We start from the raw sequence: 15,426 nt of genomic DNA on the forward strand, positions 1-15,426 counted from the left end.
ACTATTTTTTTGTAAATATTGGACCAAATCTGGCAGAGTTAATTGAAAAACATGATGAGCCAGTACAGGGTGGATGGAGAGGAGAAAGCAAAGTGCTGCAGTCTATGTTCTTGGGAAATGTTAGTGAAAATGAAATCTTATCCATTGTAACAAAGTAAAAAAAAATAAGACAGCTACTGATTGTGATGGGTTAGACATGGTTATAGTGTCTAACCCATGTCATATTTTTAATCTCTCTTTTCATACAGGTATTTTTCCAGATAGAATAAAGTTATCCCACTTTTTAAAACGGGAGATAAACATAGCTTCAATAACTACAGACCAGTGTCATTGCTCTCACAATTCTCCAAAGTGCTTGAAAAGCTCTTTGCACAACATTTTGATGGTTTTATTGAAAAACATCAATTGCTGAGTGAAAACCAATATGGCAAAATAGGTCCACAGCAACAGCTTTAATGAACATCATTGAAGAAATAACAACATCAACAGACAAAAATAAATATACAATAGGGGTATTTATCGACTTAAAGAAGGCTTTTGATACTTTGGACCACTCTATTTTGATTTCTAAGTTACATACATATGGTGTGAGAGGAATGGTGCTCGACTGGATGCGAAGCTATCTAGATAAAAGAAAACAATATGTGCAGTGTGCAGGTAACACATCTGAGTGTATGACTATCGAATGTGGGGTCCCCCAAGGTTCCGTTTTAGGACCAAAACTTTAAAATTTGTACATCAATGACATTTGTGACGTGTCAAAAATATTACAATTTGTTTTGTTCGCAGATGTTCTGGATACGATTTAAACGAGTTAGCTGAAAGTATTGAACATGAAATGACAAAACAAAAAAAATTGTTTGATGTAAACAAGTTATCGTTAAATCTGAAAAAAGCTAAGTTTATGATTTTCGGTAATCGACAAATGGACGACAAGGTGGTAGTATCAATAGATGGCAATATGAAGACTATACGAAAAGGATTAGACTGGAGTTATCTTTTGCTTATTTCTTGCTTTTCTACATGTTGGATTGTTCATTTGTTGCTTGTTTTTGTTCTAGTTGTTTTGTTTTGGATTTGTTTAAATTTGCATTTTAGTGCAAGGAATGGTTGTATGCGCTGTTCATTTGTTGCTCCTTTTTGTTCTAGTTGTTTTGTTTTGAATTTGTTTAAATGTGGACTTTAGTGCAAGTAATGGTTGTATACGCCGACCATTACATTTACTTTATTTAATTGGATAGGGGGCAGGTATTAATAAGAATGTATTCTTCTTCCTGCTCCTTTTCGCTTATGGGTGTATTTGATTATAATAACTAAATTAATTATAGGAACTGTAATACACTACCATGTGCGAAACAAAAAAAAATTAAATGAAAAAAAATGAAACGTGCTGATGAGGATGACATGTGATGATGAGGATGACATGTGATGATGAGGATGACATGTGATGATGATGATGATGATGACATGTGATGATGACGATGACATGTGATGATGATGATGATGATGACATGTGATGATGATGATGACATGTGATGACGATGACATGTGATGATGATGATGACATGTGATGCATGTAAATACCTCGCTGACCTTTTATATGCATTTTTTTTTGTTCTTACGCAACCACCATCACATGCATGCACAAATACAGTACCCCCCCTCTCTCTCTTTCGTTCTTTCTCTCTGTCTCTCACTCATACACGCAGGCTCACCAATATTGACAGTTCACAAACCATTGTTCTGCTTATTGCTGCTACTCTTAGATTAGATTCAAATGTGTTGTCGTCATACAGCTCAAGTACAGTACAATGAAAGGAAGTTTGGCATCCAACCAGAGTGCAAATGTAACAGTAAAGTGCAATAGTAATATACAATGTACAGGTTATTAAACTGGATATAACATATATAAATTAGTACTACTGAGTAATAGTGCTAATCAGATGTATGTACAGAGTTGTAGTATTAATATGTACAGTGATACAGGTATAAAGACACTATGGTAGTAAGTCATACTGGCCAGCAGTGTAACTAGTAAGAGTAGGTAAGAGATATGTACAGATATAGATATAGTATCTACAGATATACAGAGTTGTAGTATTAATATGATACAGGTATGATGATACAGTGATACAGGTATAAAGACATGATGGTATTGTATCACACTTCCCATTACCATGCAGTCCAACATAATGAACACCAACTAATCTGACATGTCATCTTCCCGAGCAGATATTGTGATATATTGGAAAAAGTCCTTCTGAATATTGTGATTTCTTTTCATGCTTATTTATTATCGTCCAGCCCAGTAAGGTGAAGAAGGCATTTTGACACAGCTCAGTGAACCCCGTCGATGACAAATCAATACACTAATCACTCCATACTTCACACAGACGCCTTTACAAATTAAATCTTAATTCCACAAGGGCACATTGGCCCCGATCCTTAGAGCAGCCATGAGGTTCAGCCACACGCTGTTCTGTTGTCAGACCAGCAGATGGCGATAGAGGATAATGGCACTACAGGCTGTTCTGTTGTCAGACCAGCTGATGGCGCCAGATGATAACATCACTACAAGCTTTAATTCCCAACAACCTGGCCCTCATTGTTCAGCTTCTCTTGGTACAGAGCGTTCAAATAATTCACATTAACTTCAAAGAGGACATGTTATGTATGTTTTCAATAATTTTACACGACTTCCTTGAATCTGTGTAACATGTTTTCTGTGTAAATCTAAATCTATGTCTAAATCTAATTTTAGGTAAATTATTATCATCCATCCATGAATCCCTACCCACATTCAAAACCGCTCTTAAAGAGCACCTACGGGAGGCTGCAATTCGAAACTGGCCACCATAAATGTCCAAACCCCCCCAACCACCCACCCCCTCCTAATGTACAGTCTCCTCCCCACCGTATGTATATATTCTCTCCCCACCGTATGTATATTTCTCTCCCACCCACCCACCCCTCCTAATGTACAGTCTCCTTCCCATCATATGTATATACTCTGTCAGGATCTAGGGGTAACAGTACTGTATATTTGCATATCGTATATGTCACAAATGTAACAGTACTATATACCTGTATGTCATGTATGTCCCTATGCCATAAATGTCATGATGTCATGTATGTTGTGTATGTCATAAATGTCACTATGAATTGAAAATGGGGGACCCTGATGTAAACAAGACAAACGTCTTTCTCTGGTCTGCATACCCTTAACAATTGTGTGTATTGAGCCGTACTGTATTGTACCCATTCTGCAATCTGTTAAATAAAGTTTTCATTCATTCATTCATTCATTCATTCATTCATTCATTCATTCATTCATTCATTCATTCATTCATTCATTCATTCATTCCATAGTTTACATTATTTATTTTCCAGAACCTCCTTTTCTGTTATATTGAATACAGTATTTTATTGGTGGTTCTTGATGTTCAATTTAATAATTTCTTTCCAAATCCATAGAAAGACTAAGCAAAACCCATTTTCCATAATATGTTCCCTTTCAATATCTTTGAATTCATTAATCACAGGAATTCTTTTTTTTGTGCAATTTCTGCAATTTGTGGATTTCCTTCTTTTTTTTGTTATACATTTTTATTTATTTCGGATAAACAAAAAAACGAATAATTATATAGAAATATACAATAAAGACACAAGTAGAAAGAGGTCCAAGCCTCCTCCGCTGTCTTTATCTCAATTCACAACAGACTTCAACTGACTGTTTTATTTGATTCTCTTTCAGAAGGAAAACATGGAGCCAGCTGGAGCGCTTCAACACAAAACACCAGGAAACGGCAGCACTGACCAGTACGAGTCTCTCCTCTAGTCTCTCCTCTAGTCTCTCCTCTAGTGCTCAAAACCAGTCTCTCCCCTAGTCTCTCCTCTAGTCTCTCCTCTAGTCTCTCCTCTAGTCTCTCCTCTAGTCTCTCCTCTCTCCTCTAGTCTCTCCTCTAGTCTCCTCTCTCCTGTAGTCTCTCCTCTCTCCTCTAGCCTCTAGTCTCTCCTCTAGTCTCTCCTCTCTCCTGTAGTCTCTCTATAGTCTCTCCTCTAGTCTCTCCTCTAGTCTCTCCTCTAGTCTCTCCTCTAGTCTCTCATCTCTCCTCTAGTCTCTCCTCTCTCCTCTAGTCTCTCCTCTAGTCTCTGTTCTCTCCTCGAGTCTCTCCTCTAGTCTCTCCTCTAGTCTCTCCCCTAGTCTCTCCTCTCTCCTCTAGTCTCTCCCCTAGTCTCCCCTAGTGCTCACAACCAGTCTCTCCTCTAGTCTCTCTATAGTCTCTCCTCTAGTCTCTCCTCTAGTCTCCTCTAGTCTCTCATCTAGTCTCTCCCCTAGTCTCTCATCTAGTCTCTCCTATAGTCTATCATCTAGTCTCTCCTCTAGTCTCTCCTCTAGTCTCTCCTCTAGTCTCTCTAGTCTATCCTCTAGTATCTCCTCTAGTCTCTCTATAGTCTCTCTATAGTGTCTCCTCTAGTCTCTCCTCTCCTCTCTAGTCTCTCCTCTAGTCTCTCCTCTAGTCTCTCCTATAGTCTCTCCTCTAGTCTTTCCTCTAGTCTCTCCTCTAGTCTCTCCTCTAGTCTCTCCCCTAGTTTCTCCTCTAGTTTCTCCTCTAGTCTCTCCTCTAGTCTCTATAGTCTCTCCTCTAGTCTCTCCTCTAGTCTATCCTCTAGTCTCTCCTCTCTCCTATAGTCTCTCCTCTAGTCTCTCCTCTCTCCTCTAGTCTCTCCTCTAGTCTCTCCTCTAGTCTCTCTATAGTCTCTCCTCTAGTCTCTCCACTAGTCTCTCCTCTAGTCTCTCCTCTAGTCTCTCCTCTAGTCTCTCTATAGTCTCTCCTCTCTCCTCTAGTCTCTCCACTAGTCTCTCCTCTAGTCTATCCTCTAGTCTCTCCTCTAGTCTATCCTCTAGTCTCTCCTCTAGTCTCTCCTCTAGTCTCTCCTCTAGTCTCTCTATAGTCTCTCCTCTAGTCTCTCCTCTAGTCTCTCCTCTAGTCTCTCCCCTAGTCTCTCCTCTAGTCTCTCCTCTAGTCTCTCCCCTAGTCTCTCATCTAGTCTCTCCTCTAGTCTCTCCTCTAGTCTCTCCTCTAGTCTCTCCCCTAGTCTCTCATCTAGTCTCTCCCCTAGTCTCTCCTCTAGTCTCTCCCCTAGTCTCTCCTCTAGTCTCTCCTCTCTCCTCTAGTCTCTCCCCTAGTCTCTCCTCTAGTCTCTCCTCTAGTCTCTCTATAGTCTCTCCTCTAGTCTCTCCTCTAGTCTCTCCTCCAGTCTCTCCTCTAGTCTCTCCTCTAGTCTCTCCTCTCTCCTCTAGTCTCTCCTCTCTCCTCTAGTCTCTCCCCTCTCCTCTAGTCTCTCCCCTCTCCTCTAGTCTCTCCCCTAGTCTCTCCCCTAGTCTCTCATCTAGTCTCTCCTCTAGTCTCTCCTCTAGTCTCTCCCATAGTCTCTCTATAGTCTCTCCTCTAGTCTCTCCTCTAGTCTCTCCTCTAGTCTCTCCTCTCCTCTAGTCTCTCCTCTAGTCTCTCCTCTAGTCTCTCTCCTCTAGTCTTTCCTCTAGTCTCTCCTCTAGTCTCTCCTCTAGTCTCTCCTCTCTCCTCTAGTCTCTCCCCTAGTCTCTCCTCTAGTCTCTCCTCTAGTCTCTCTAGTCTCTCCTCTAGTCTCTCCTCTATTCTCTCCTCTAGTCTCTCTAGTCTCTCTATAGTCTCTCCTCTAGTCTCTCCTCTAGTCTCTCCTCTAGTCTATCCTCTAGTTTCTCCTCTAGTCTCTCCTCTAGTCTCTCCTCTAGTCTCTCTATAGTCTCTCCTCTAGTCTCTCCTCTCTCCTCTAGTCTCTCTCCTCTAGTCTCTCCTCTAGTCTCTCCTCTAGTCTCTTCCCTAGTCTCTCCTCTAGTCTCTCCTCTAGTCTCTCCTCTAGTCTCTCCTCCAGTCTCTCATCTAGTCTCTCCCCTAGTCTCTCCTATCTCCTCTAGTCTCTCCCCTAGTCTCTCCCCTAGTCTCTCCTCTAGTCTCTCCCCTAGTCTCTCCCCTAGTATCTCCTCTAGTCTCTCCTCTAGTCTCTCCTCTAGTCTCTCATCTAGTCTCTCTATAGTCTCTCCTCTAGTCACTCCTCTAGTCTCTATAGTCTCTCCTCTAGTCTCTCCTCTAGTCTCTCCTCTAGTCTCTCCTCTAGTCTCTCCCCTAGTATCTCCTCTAGTCTCTCCTCTAGTCTCTCCTATAGTCTCTCCTCTAGTCTCTCCTCTCTCCTCTAGTCTCTCCTCTAGTCTCTCTATAGTCTCTCCTCTAGTCTCTCCACTAGTCTCTCCTCTAGTCTATCCTCTAGTCTCTCCTCTAGTCTCTCCTCTAGTCTCTCTATAGTCTCTCCTCTAGTCTCTCTATAGTCTCTCCTCTAGTCTCTCCCCTAGTCTCTCCTCTAGTCTCTCCTCTAGTCTCTCCTCTAGTCTATAGTATCTCCTCTAGTCTCTCCACTAGTCTCTCCTCTAGTATCTCCTCTAGTCTCTCCTCTAGTCTCTCCTCTAGTCTCTATAGTCTCTCCTCTTGTCTCTCCTCTAGTCTCTCCTCTAGTCTCTCTAGTCTCTCTCATCTAGTATATCCCCTAGTCTCTCCTCTAGTCTCTCCCCTAGTCTCTCCTCTAGTCTCTCTAGTCTCTCCTCTAGTCTCTCCTCTAGTCTCTTCTTTAGTCTCTATATAGTCTCTCCTCTAGTCTCTCCACTAGTCTCTCCTCTAGTCTATCCTCTAGTCTCTCCTCTAGTCTCTCTATAGTCTCTCCTCTAGTCTCTCTATAGTCTCTCCTCTAGTCTCTCCTCTAGTCTCTCCTCTAGTCTCTCTCCTCTAGTCTCTCCCCTAGTCTCTCCTCTAGTCTCTCCCCTAGTCTCTCCCCTAGTCTCTCCCCTAGTCTCTCCTCTAGTCTCTCCTCTAGTCTCTCCCCTAGTCTCTCCTCTAGTCTCTCCCCTAGTCTCTCCTCTAGTCTCTCCTCTAGTCTCTCCTCTCTCCTCCAGTCTCTCCTCTAGTCTCTCCTCTAGTCTCTCCTCTAGTCTCTCCTCTCTCCTCTAGTCTCTCCCCTAGTCTCTCCCCTAATCTCTCCTCTAGTCTCTCCTCTAGTCTCTCCTCTCTCCTCTAGTCTCTCTAGTCTCTCCTCTAGTCTATCATCTAGTCTCTCCTCTAGTCTCTCATCTAGTCTCTCTATAGTCTCTCCTCTAGTCTCTCATCTAGTCTCTCCTCTAGTCTCTCCCCTAGTCTCTCCTCTAGTCTCTCCACTAGTCTCTCCTCTAGTCTATCCTCTAGTCTCTCCTCTAGTCTCTCCTCTAGTCTCTCCTCTAGTCTATCCCCTAGTCTCTCCTCTAGTCTCTCCCCTAGTCTCTCCTCTAGTCTCTCCTCTAGTCTCTCCCCTAGTCTCTCCTCTAGTCTCTCCCCTAGTATCTCCTCTAGTCTCTCCTCTAGTCTCTCCTCTAGTCTCTCCCCTAGTCTCTCCTCTAGTCTCTCCTCTAGTCTCTCTATAGTCTCTCCTCTAGTCTCTCCTCTAGTCTCTCCTCCAGTCTCTCCTCTAGTCTCTCCTCTAGTCTCTCCTCTAGTCTCTCCTCTCTCCTCTCTCCCCTAGTCTCTCCCCTAGTCTCTCCTCTAGTCTCTCCTCTAGTCTCTCATCTAATCTCTCCTCTAGTCTCTCCTCTAGTCTCTCCTCTAGTCTCTCCTCTAGTCTCTCCCCTAGTCTCTCCTCTAGTCTCTCCTCTAGTCTCTCCTCTAGTCTCTCCTCTAGTCTCTCCTCTAGTATCTCCTCTCTCCTCTAGTCTATCTCCTCTAGTCTCTCCTCTAGTCTCTCCTCTAGTCTCTCCTCTAGTCTCTCCCCTAGTCTCTCCCCTAGTCTCTCCTCTAGTCTCTCCTCTAGTCTCTCCTCGAGTCTATCCTCTAGTCTCTCCCCTAGTCTCTCCCCTAGTATCTCCTCTAGTCTCTCCCCTAGTCTCTCCCCTAGTATCTCCTCTAGTCTCTCCTCTAGTCTCTCATCTAGTCTCTCTATAGTCTCTCCTCTAGTCACTCCTCTAGTCTCTATAGTCTCTCCTCTAGTCTCTCCTCTAGTCTCTCCTCTAGTCTCTCCTCTAGTCTCTCCTCTAGTCTCTCCCCTAGTCTCTCCTCTAGTCTCTCCTCTAGTCTCTCCTCTAGTCTCTCCTATAGTCTCTCCTCTAGTCTCTCCTCTCTCCTCTAGTCTCTCCTCTAGTCTCTCTATAGTCTCTCCTCTAGTCTCTCCACTAGTCTCTCCTCTAGTCTATCCTCTAGTCTCTCCTCTAGTCTCTCCTCTAGTCTCTCTATAGTCTCTCCTCTAGTCTCTCTATAGTCTCTCCTCTAGTCTCTCCTCTAGTCTCTCCTCTAGTCTCTCCTCTAGTCTCTCCTCTAGTCTCTCTATAGTATCTCCTCTAGTCTCTCCACTAGTCTCTCCTCTAGTATCTCCTCTAGTCTCTCCTCTAGTCTCTCCTCTAGTCTCTATAGTCTCTCCTCTAGTCTCTCCTCTAGTCTCTCCTCTAGTCTCTCTAGTCTCTCTCATCTAGTATATCCCCTAGTCTCTCCTCTAGTCTCTCCCCTAGTCTCTCCTCTAGTCTCTCTAGTCTCTCCTCTAGTCTCTCCTCTAGTCTCTTCTCTAGTCTCTATATAGTCTCTCCTCTAGTCTCTCCACTAGTCTCTCCTCTAGTCTATCCTCTAGTCTCTCCTCTAGTCTCTCTAGTCTCTCTATAGTCTCTCCTCTAGTCTCTCTATAGTCTCTCCTATAGTCTCTCCTCTAGTCTCTCCTCTAGTCTCTCTCCTCTAGTCTCTCCCCTAGTCTCTCCTCTAGTCTCTCCCCTAGTCTCTCCCCTAGTCTCTCCCCTAGTCTCTCCTCTAGTCTCTCCTCTAGTCTCTCCCCTAGTCTCTCCTCTAGTCTCTCCCCTAGTCTCTCCTCTAGTCTCTCCTCTAGTCTCTCCTCTCTCCTCCAGTCTCTCCTCTAGTCTCTCCTCTAGTCTCTCCTCTAGTCTCTCCTCTCTCCTCTAGTCTCTCCCCTAGTCTCTCCCCTAATCTCTCCTCTAGTCTCTCCTCTAGTCTCTCCTCTCTCCTCTAGTCTCTCTAGTCTCTCCTCTAGTCTATCATCTAGTCTCTCCTCTAGTCTCTCATCTAGTCTCTCTATAGTCTCTCCTCTAGTCTCTCATCTAGTCTCTCCTCTAGTCTCTCCCCTAGTCTCTCCTCTAGTCTCTCCACTAGTCTCTCCTCTAGTCTATCCTCTAGTCTCTCCTCTAGTCTCTCCTCTAGTCTATCCCCTAGTCTCTCCTCTAGTCTCTCCCATAGTCTCTCCTCTAGTCTCTCCTCTAGTCTCTCCCCTAGTCTCTCCTCTAGTCTCTCCCCTAGTATCTCCTCTAGTCTCTCCTCTAGTCTCTCCTCTAGTCTCTCCTCTAGTCTCTCCCCTAGTCTCTCCTCTAGTCTCTCCTCTAGTCTCTCTATAGTCTCTCCTCTAGTCTCTCCTCTAGTCTCTCCTCCAGTCTCTCCTCTAGTCTCTCCTCTAGTCTCTCCTCTAGTCTCTCCTCTCTCCTCTCTCCCCTAGTCTCTCCCCTAGTCTCTCCTCTAGTCTCTCCTCTCTCATCTAGTCTCTCCTCTAGTCTCTCCTCTAGTCTCTCTAGTCTCTCCTCTAGTCTCTCCCCTAGTCTCTCCTCTAGTCTCTCCTCTAGTCTCTCCTCTAGTCTCTCCCCTAGTCTCTCCTCTAGTTTCTCCTCTAGTCTCTCCTATAGTCTCTCCTCTAGTATCTCCTCTCTCCTCTAGTCTATCTCCTCTAGTCTCTCCTCTAGTCTCTCCTCTAGTCTCTCCTCTAGTCTCTCCCCTAGTCTCTCCTCTAGTCTCTCCCCTAGTCTCTCCTCTAGTCTCTCCTCTAGTCTCTCCTCTAGTCTATCCTCTAGTCTATCCTCTAGTCTCTCCTCTAGTCTCCTCTAGTCTCTCTATAGTCGTTTCTCTAGTCTCTCCTCTAGTCTCTCCAGTCTCTCCCCTAGTTTCTCCTCTAGTCTCCTCTAGTCTCTCCTCTAGTCTCTCCCCTAGTCTCTACTCTAGTCTCTCCCCTAGTCTCTCCTCTAGTCTCTCCTCTAGTCTCTCCCCTAGTCTCTCCTATAGTCTCCCCTCTAGTCTCTCCTCTAGTCTCTCCTCTAGTCTCTCCCCTAGTCTCTCCTCTAGTCTCTCCTCTAGTGCTCACAACCAGTCTCTCCTCTAGTCTCTCCTCTAGTCTCTCCTCTAGTCTCTCCCCTAGTGCTCACAACCAGTCTCTCACATACTTACAGCTGAAATAAAATAAACAAGTAAGGACAAGGTCGAGGTATTAAAATAAACAATAAAAAGCTCTTCTCCCTAGTAAGGACATGGTCGAGGTATTAAAATAAACAATAAAAAGCTCTTCTCCCTCTCGTCTTCAGTAAGGACATGGTCGAGGTATTCGAAGCCATTCAAGGAAGGTTCCGGCAGATCCGGCTTCTGACGACGAGACAAAAAGATCACCTGAAAAGGTTCCACGGTGGAACCGACACCTCAAACGGTAAGAGAACCTGCACCGTGAGCCATGTCCAGACAAAACCGATTTTGGTCGTATCAGTCAAAGTATTTGATCGTATGCACCTTTCATCCACACGGAACTGCGTTCTTGGAGCCTGAAGGCGCTATTTTCTGAAACCGGCTCCCAGAGTGTGCAATTCTGAAGACGCCCCCCTTGCGTTGCCGTCTTTACAAGCGATACAAGCGAGTATTTTTTCCCCCTGAACCGTTGACGCGATAGCCCACCTCTCCCTTACCCCACGTGTGCAAACTCCCACATCACAACAACAATGGCATCGTACAGAGTAGTTGCGTTCGTGTTACAGAAGCTATTGAGCTTGATCAGGCTTTTACAGCTAAATGTACTGCGCCTGTACTACCACCGTCAACAACAGATTGACATCTCCCTTAATCCGCATGCGCAAGCCCAGCCGACAAAAAATAAACATGATATATATGTCTTATATGTCCAGATATGTCCTGGCTAGAAGTATTTATTAAACACGGGAGGCTACTGTGATGCAATAAGATTAGCTAGAGATAGCTGGCCTTTTTCTGAAAACCCAAGTAGTAGCCAAGCACATATTGTTCCATAGCATACGCCTTCAGTTGATCATGACAAATCCTCTCTTACCTTGACGATTAAAAAGCCTCCATAATTTAGTAAATAGTATTCCCATGGCTGGTGTTGAGCTGTAGCCAGCCAGCTAGCGTTGATGCTATTCAATGCTATCAACATTAGCTAAATAGCCAACCAACTAAATACAATAGACAGTGGTATCCTGAGGTAACGTTAAATACAGACAACTTTTACTACAGTACAATAAGACATTGGTATCCTCCTGAGGTAACTTTAAATACAGACAACGTTTGCTAGTCAAAGGACTGGACACAGGGACAAGTTAAACATCAATCAATTAATTTAACCTGTTCCACCCGTGGAATATTTTCGCCTAAAATATATACCTAGGTAAATGGAATATTGCTCCACTTCTGCAAGGGCCATTTGCATATTCTTGGTATCTAGGGACATCTATGGACCTCAGGGAATGTATTCACAGTGTCAGAAATATTGTGTCTATTGCTTAAATTGTGATGAAACAAAGGAGAATATGAATTATGATTTTTCTTTGCATCTTTGACAGTGAATAACACCATGATAATAATGACCAAACTTAAAAAAACTGCCACAGATCTTGTTCAGTACCCTCTTGAGATCATGTGTAAAAAAGAATCGAAGGAAATTAATAAAGGGAAGATGATTAAACCGAAGGTTCTGTAGATACAGTACTGAATTCTCCCATCCGGACCAATGCAATTTGAAATATTATTATAGAATATAGAATATGATGTTTATAAATTACCTTATTATAGCCAATTCGCACATTTATATATATATACATATATTATCTTTCAAATGCCCGAGTTCAATTTGGATTTAGTATCACCAGGCGTGCATAGAACATGGCTGCAAAAAAACTACAATTCCCATGGTTTTATGACATGTTAGTGATGTTAATACTTGAATACGTTTGATTTTAAAATCGCAAATTTTTTTGCAACACTATTGATTTATGATCGGATGCCGTTTTGGGACCGGATCCGGTCCCGTCGGGTGGAACAGGTTAATACAACGGGTAGTTTGAGCTGCGCGCACCATATTACGCGCTCTATCTCTCTCTTGCCGATTAGAATCAGCAGCTCTTCCTCCTCCTCATCACTGGCTGCCTGTGAAGCTGCATTTGCGCCGCGGTGTCTCTCCTATCCGTTGGAAACGAGCGTCAGCTCAAAATCACAGAACCGGACGATAACAGACAACGATAACACTTCCGGTCGGGGGGTGTCAAAATAAAAGAGCGACGTCTAAAACAGGAAAGACATTTATTTTGTACATTTGTGGCACGCACATATTTCTTGAGACGATTCCGTTTTTACGGATTTAAAAAAAATAAAATGTGTATACACTTTTTCTCCTCTTTTTCTATTTTTCTCCCATCCCAATTACCCGCTGTGCCAATTCTCCCCTCCCCTGTCTTGAAAGTTGCTCGCATATGCCCCCCACTGGCCGGTTGTAGGGAGGATGGAAGCCTTGCATCACGTGTCCCCTCCGATACACGAGGAGGCAGCCTGTCACATCTTTTCACCTGCCAGCGCGGACTCTCATTGGCGAGGTGTAATGTGTGGGAGGCTCACACTACCCCCGCCATTTCCTGTCTCTGCTGTGCAGGCGTCCCCAACCGACCTGTAGGAGTCGCTGTCCACAACGTCCAGATTACCACCCATCGACTTCCACCCGCTAACTCTGCCAATTCAGTTAGTATGACGACTGGCCAAAGCCGGAGGCAACGCCGACAGCCGGAGTCGAACCCGGTGTCTCTTGCGTTGGTGACGAGCGCAATGTCCGCTGCGCCACCCAGCCGCCCACGGAAACCTTTTTTTAAATGAAAACGAAATGAAAACAAAAAAGATCAAAATCGTTTTCGTCTGGACAAGGCCTCAATTCTTCATTATTTCAATCACACAAGATAACCCTTTTGGCTATTTGCTCGAGATATGTCTTAAAACAATATGAGTAATTATATATATATACTGTATATATATATTCACTAGCGTTTACCTTTGTTCCTGACCACAGTCCGATAGCAACACTTGAACCAGAATCACACATTAACGTCTCATTGGCCAACCTGAGAATAAGTGGAAACCACTTATTCAGGTGTCGTTTCTGAATAAGAAAAGTGATTTATTGTTTCATATATTCCCATGAGATCCTCATTTTGCAATTTGCCGTTAAAAAGGTTTTTGTACCTCATTGTCTGCATTTTTACTTCATTGTACTTAGGTTGTACTTTAGTTTGTATATTGTATAGTGTTGGGACTTATTCCTCTTTTACTTACTTTTTTACAGTATGAAGCACATTCTCAGGAGGCTCATACAGAACCAAGCACCTCACTGTAATGTACCTGTACTTTATACGTAACAAATAAAAGCAAACTTGAACTATATGTGACGTCTCTCTGCCGTGCGACAGACCAGAGGTTCTCCATGCCCATCCAGTGCACGGACGGGACGGCCGAGCAGGCCGAGAGGCCCTTCGTCTCCGCCCGCCGCTCACCGGTGGACGTCCCGCGTCCCCCCCCGGCGTCCCTGGCGGCCCTGGCGTCTCGAGGCGCCAGCCCAGAGGACAGGGAGCTGGTGGAGTCTCTCACCAAACTCAGCGTGAAGTTCCCCCCCCCGAGCGACTGCGAGTACGAGTTCCTGAACAGCACCCCGGAGAGACGCGGGATGGAGAGACACACGGCCGGCACGGAGAGACACACGGCCGGCACGGAGAGACACGCGGGCGGGACGGATAATCGGCCGCTCAGTAACGTCCCCATGGCCGGGACGGAGGAGGAGGTGTTACCGCCCATGCCGTTTGTCTACCCTCCGTCCCCCGCCCACTCCTCCTCCTCCTCCTCCTCGTCCTCGTCCTCCGCCCCCTGCGCCGCCTCCTTGCTCCCCCAGGAGAGCGTACGGGGACCCCAACAGGTGAGGCTCCCCTGGAGCGGGTCTGAGAGGACTAGTAGCACATTATCAGTCTGTGATTGGTCCTCGCTAATGGATGAGAGAGAGGGTGTGAAGTAGGGAGAAAAAAATGTATCTTTGGCTCGACTGAAAACATATTACTGCATAATGTATCCTGATTTTATTTTAATATGCTAGCATGGATACTCTGATTGGTTTTTGGCAAATTTACTGGCAGCCAGATGGACGTACAGTAGAGTTTCTAAATCTGACTTGAATAATTGTGATGGTGAGGTGTGATTGTATGGGCTGATGTGTATACATGATACGTCTTTACAGTACGTCAACAATATCCATCCTTTCCTGCCACTGCAAGTAAGACACTTGTTATATAACGACAACATCATAGAGATTAATAACGACTAAACGACACGTAATCGCAATTATCATGTAATTATTACAAGATATTATCTCATTAGAGAAGGACGGTGTGCACGTACAGTAATCCTTTGTGGTAAACAAGAAGATGAGTGATTCACCAGATTTAGCAAGACGCTCCTTTCACTCTGTAGTCCGACACAGTTAACGAATAAGTACAATCGTACAGTCATATACAGTAAAAGTGCAAAGAATACAAAAGAACAAGAATACATTATTGTTGACATTATCAGATGCTATACATTATCTGAAGTATTATTTTCAAAGGCTGAATGAACCCTTTAGCCAGACAGTAAATACAAGATAATTAAACCCTTGAGAGTCTCTATATCTTGGCTGGAGATGTTTTGTTCTGGAAGCAAGTTCACCTGTAAGGCTCCTTTTGTTTCCCCAAAGCAACAGAAAAAACCAAGCAGGCTTAAGTGGGCGAGTGTAAGTATTGTTAAATAATGTATAAATAATACATCTCTCTCCCTCTCTACCCCCTCTCTCTTTATCCCCCCTCACTCTCTTTCTCTCTCTCTCCCCCTCTCCCCTCCTCACTCTTTCTTTCTCTCCTCCCTCTCTCCCCCTCTCTCTTTCTCCCCCCCCCTCTCTCTTTCTCTCCTCTCTCTCCCCCCTCTCTCTTTCTCCCCCCCTCTCACTCTCCCCCCTCACTCTCTCCTCTCTCTCTTTCTCTCACCCCCCCCCCCCCCACCCCCCCCCCTCTCTCTGCAGCCTCTTTGGAGCCCGGCGCTGTGTGATTCGGTGGCACCGCCGGTTGATCTGGGAACTGATCTGGGGTCAGATCTGGAGACGACGCCTGAATGTGCGTTCTGCCAAGCAGTGGTTCCTCAAGACCTCATGAACAGTCACCTCTACTCCCACTTCTCCCCCAAGACTGAAGCCAGCAACTGACACTGGGAGAGAGAGAGAGAGAGAGAGAGAGAGAGAGAGAGAGAGAGAGAGAGAGAGAGAGAGAGAGAGAGA

The 15,426-nt window shown here is 44.7% G+C and overlaps 1 protein-coding gene across 2 annotated transcripts in view; it reads left to right on the forward strand.

Annotated features, from left to right (window-relative positions):
• The window catches only part of tank (TRAF family member-associated NFKB activator), a 43,218-nt gene extending 27,824 nt beyond the window's left edge, over positions 1–15,394 (forward strand). Inside the window, exons 5-8 of one of the 2 annotated variants that reach the window (XM_084310185.1) lie at positions 3,755–3,819; positions 10,397–10,515; positions 13,544–14,043; positions 15,175–15,394. In XM_084310185.1, the coding sequence (XP_084166311.1) occupies positions 3,755–3,819; positions 10,397–10,515; positions 13,544–14,043; positions 15,175–15,354 (864 nt within the window). In that variant the 3' untranslated portion in view covers positions 15,355–15,394. The remainder of the gene's footprint in view (positions 1–3,754; positions 3,820–10,396; positions 10,516–13,543; positions 14,044–15,174) is intronic. The other variant, XM_084310186.1, reaches the window with a different exon arrangement.
• Positions 15,395–15,426: the final 32 nt, after the last annotated feature.

Source organism: Notolepis coatsorum (assembly GCF_963971535.1).
Source record: "Notolepis coatsorum genome assembly, chromosome: 3".
Lineage (NCBI taxonomy): Eukaryota > Metazoa > Chordata > Actinopteri > Aulopiformes > Paralepididae > Notolepis > Notolepis coatsorum.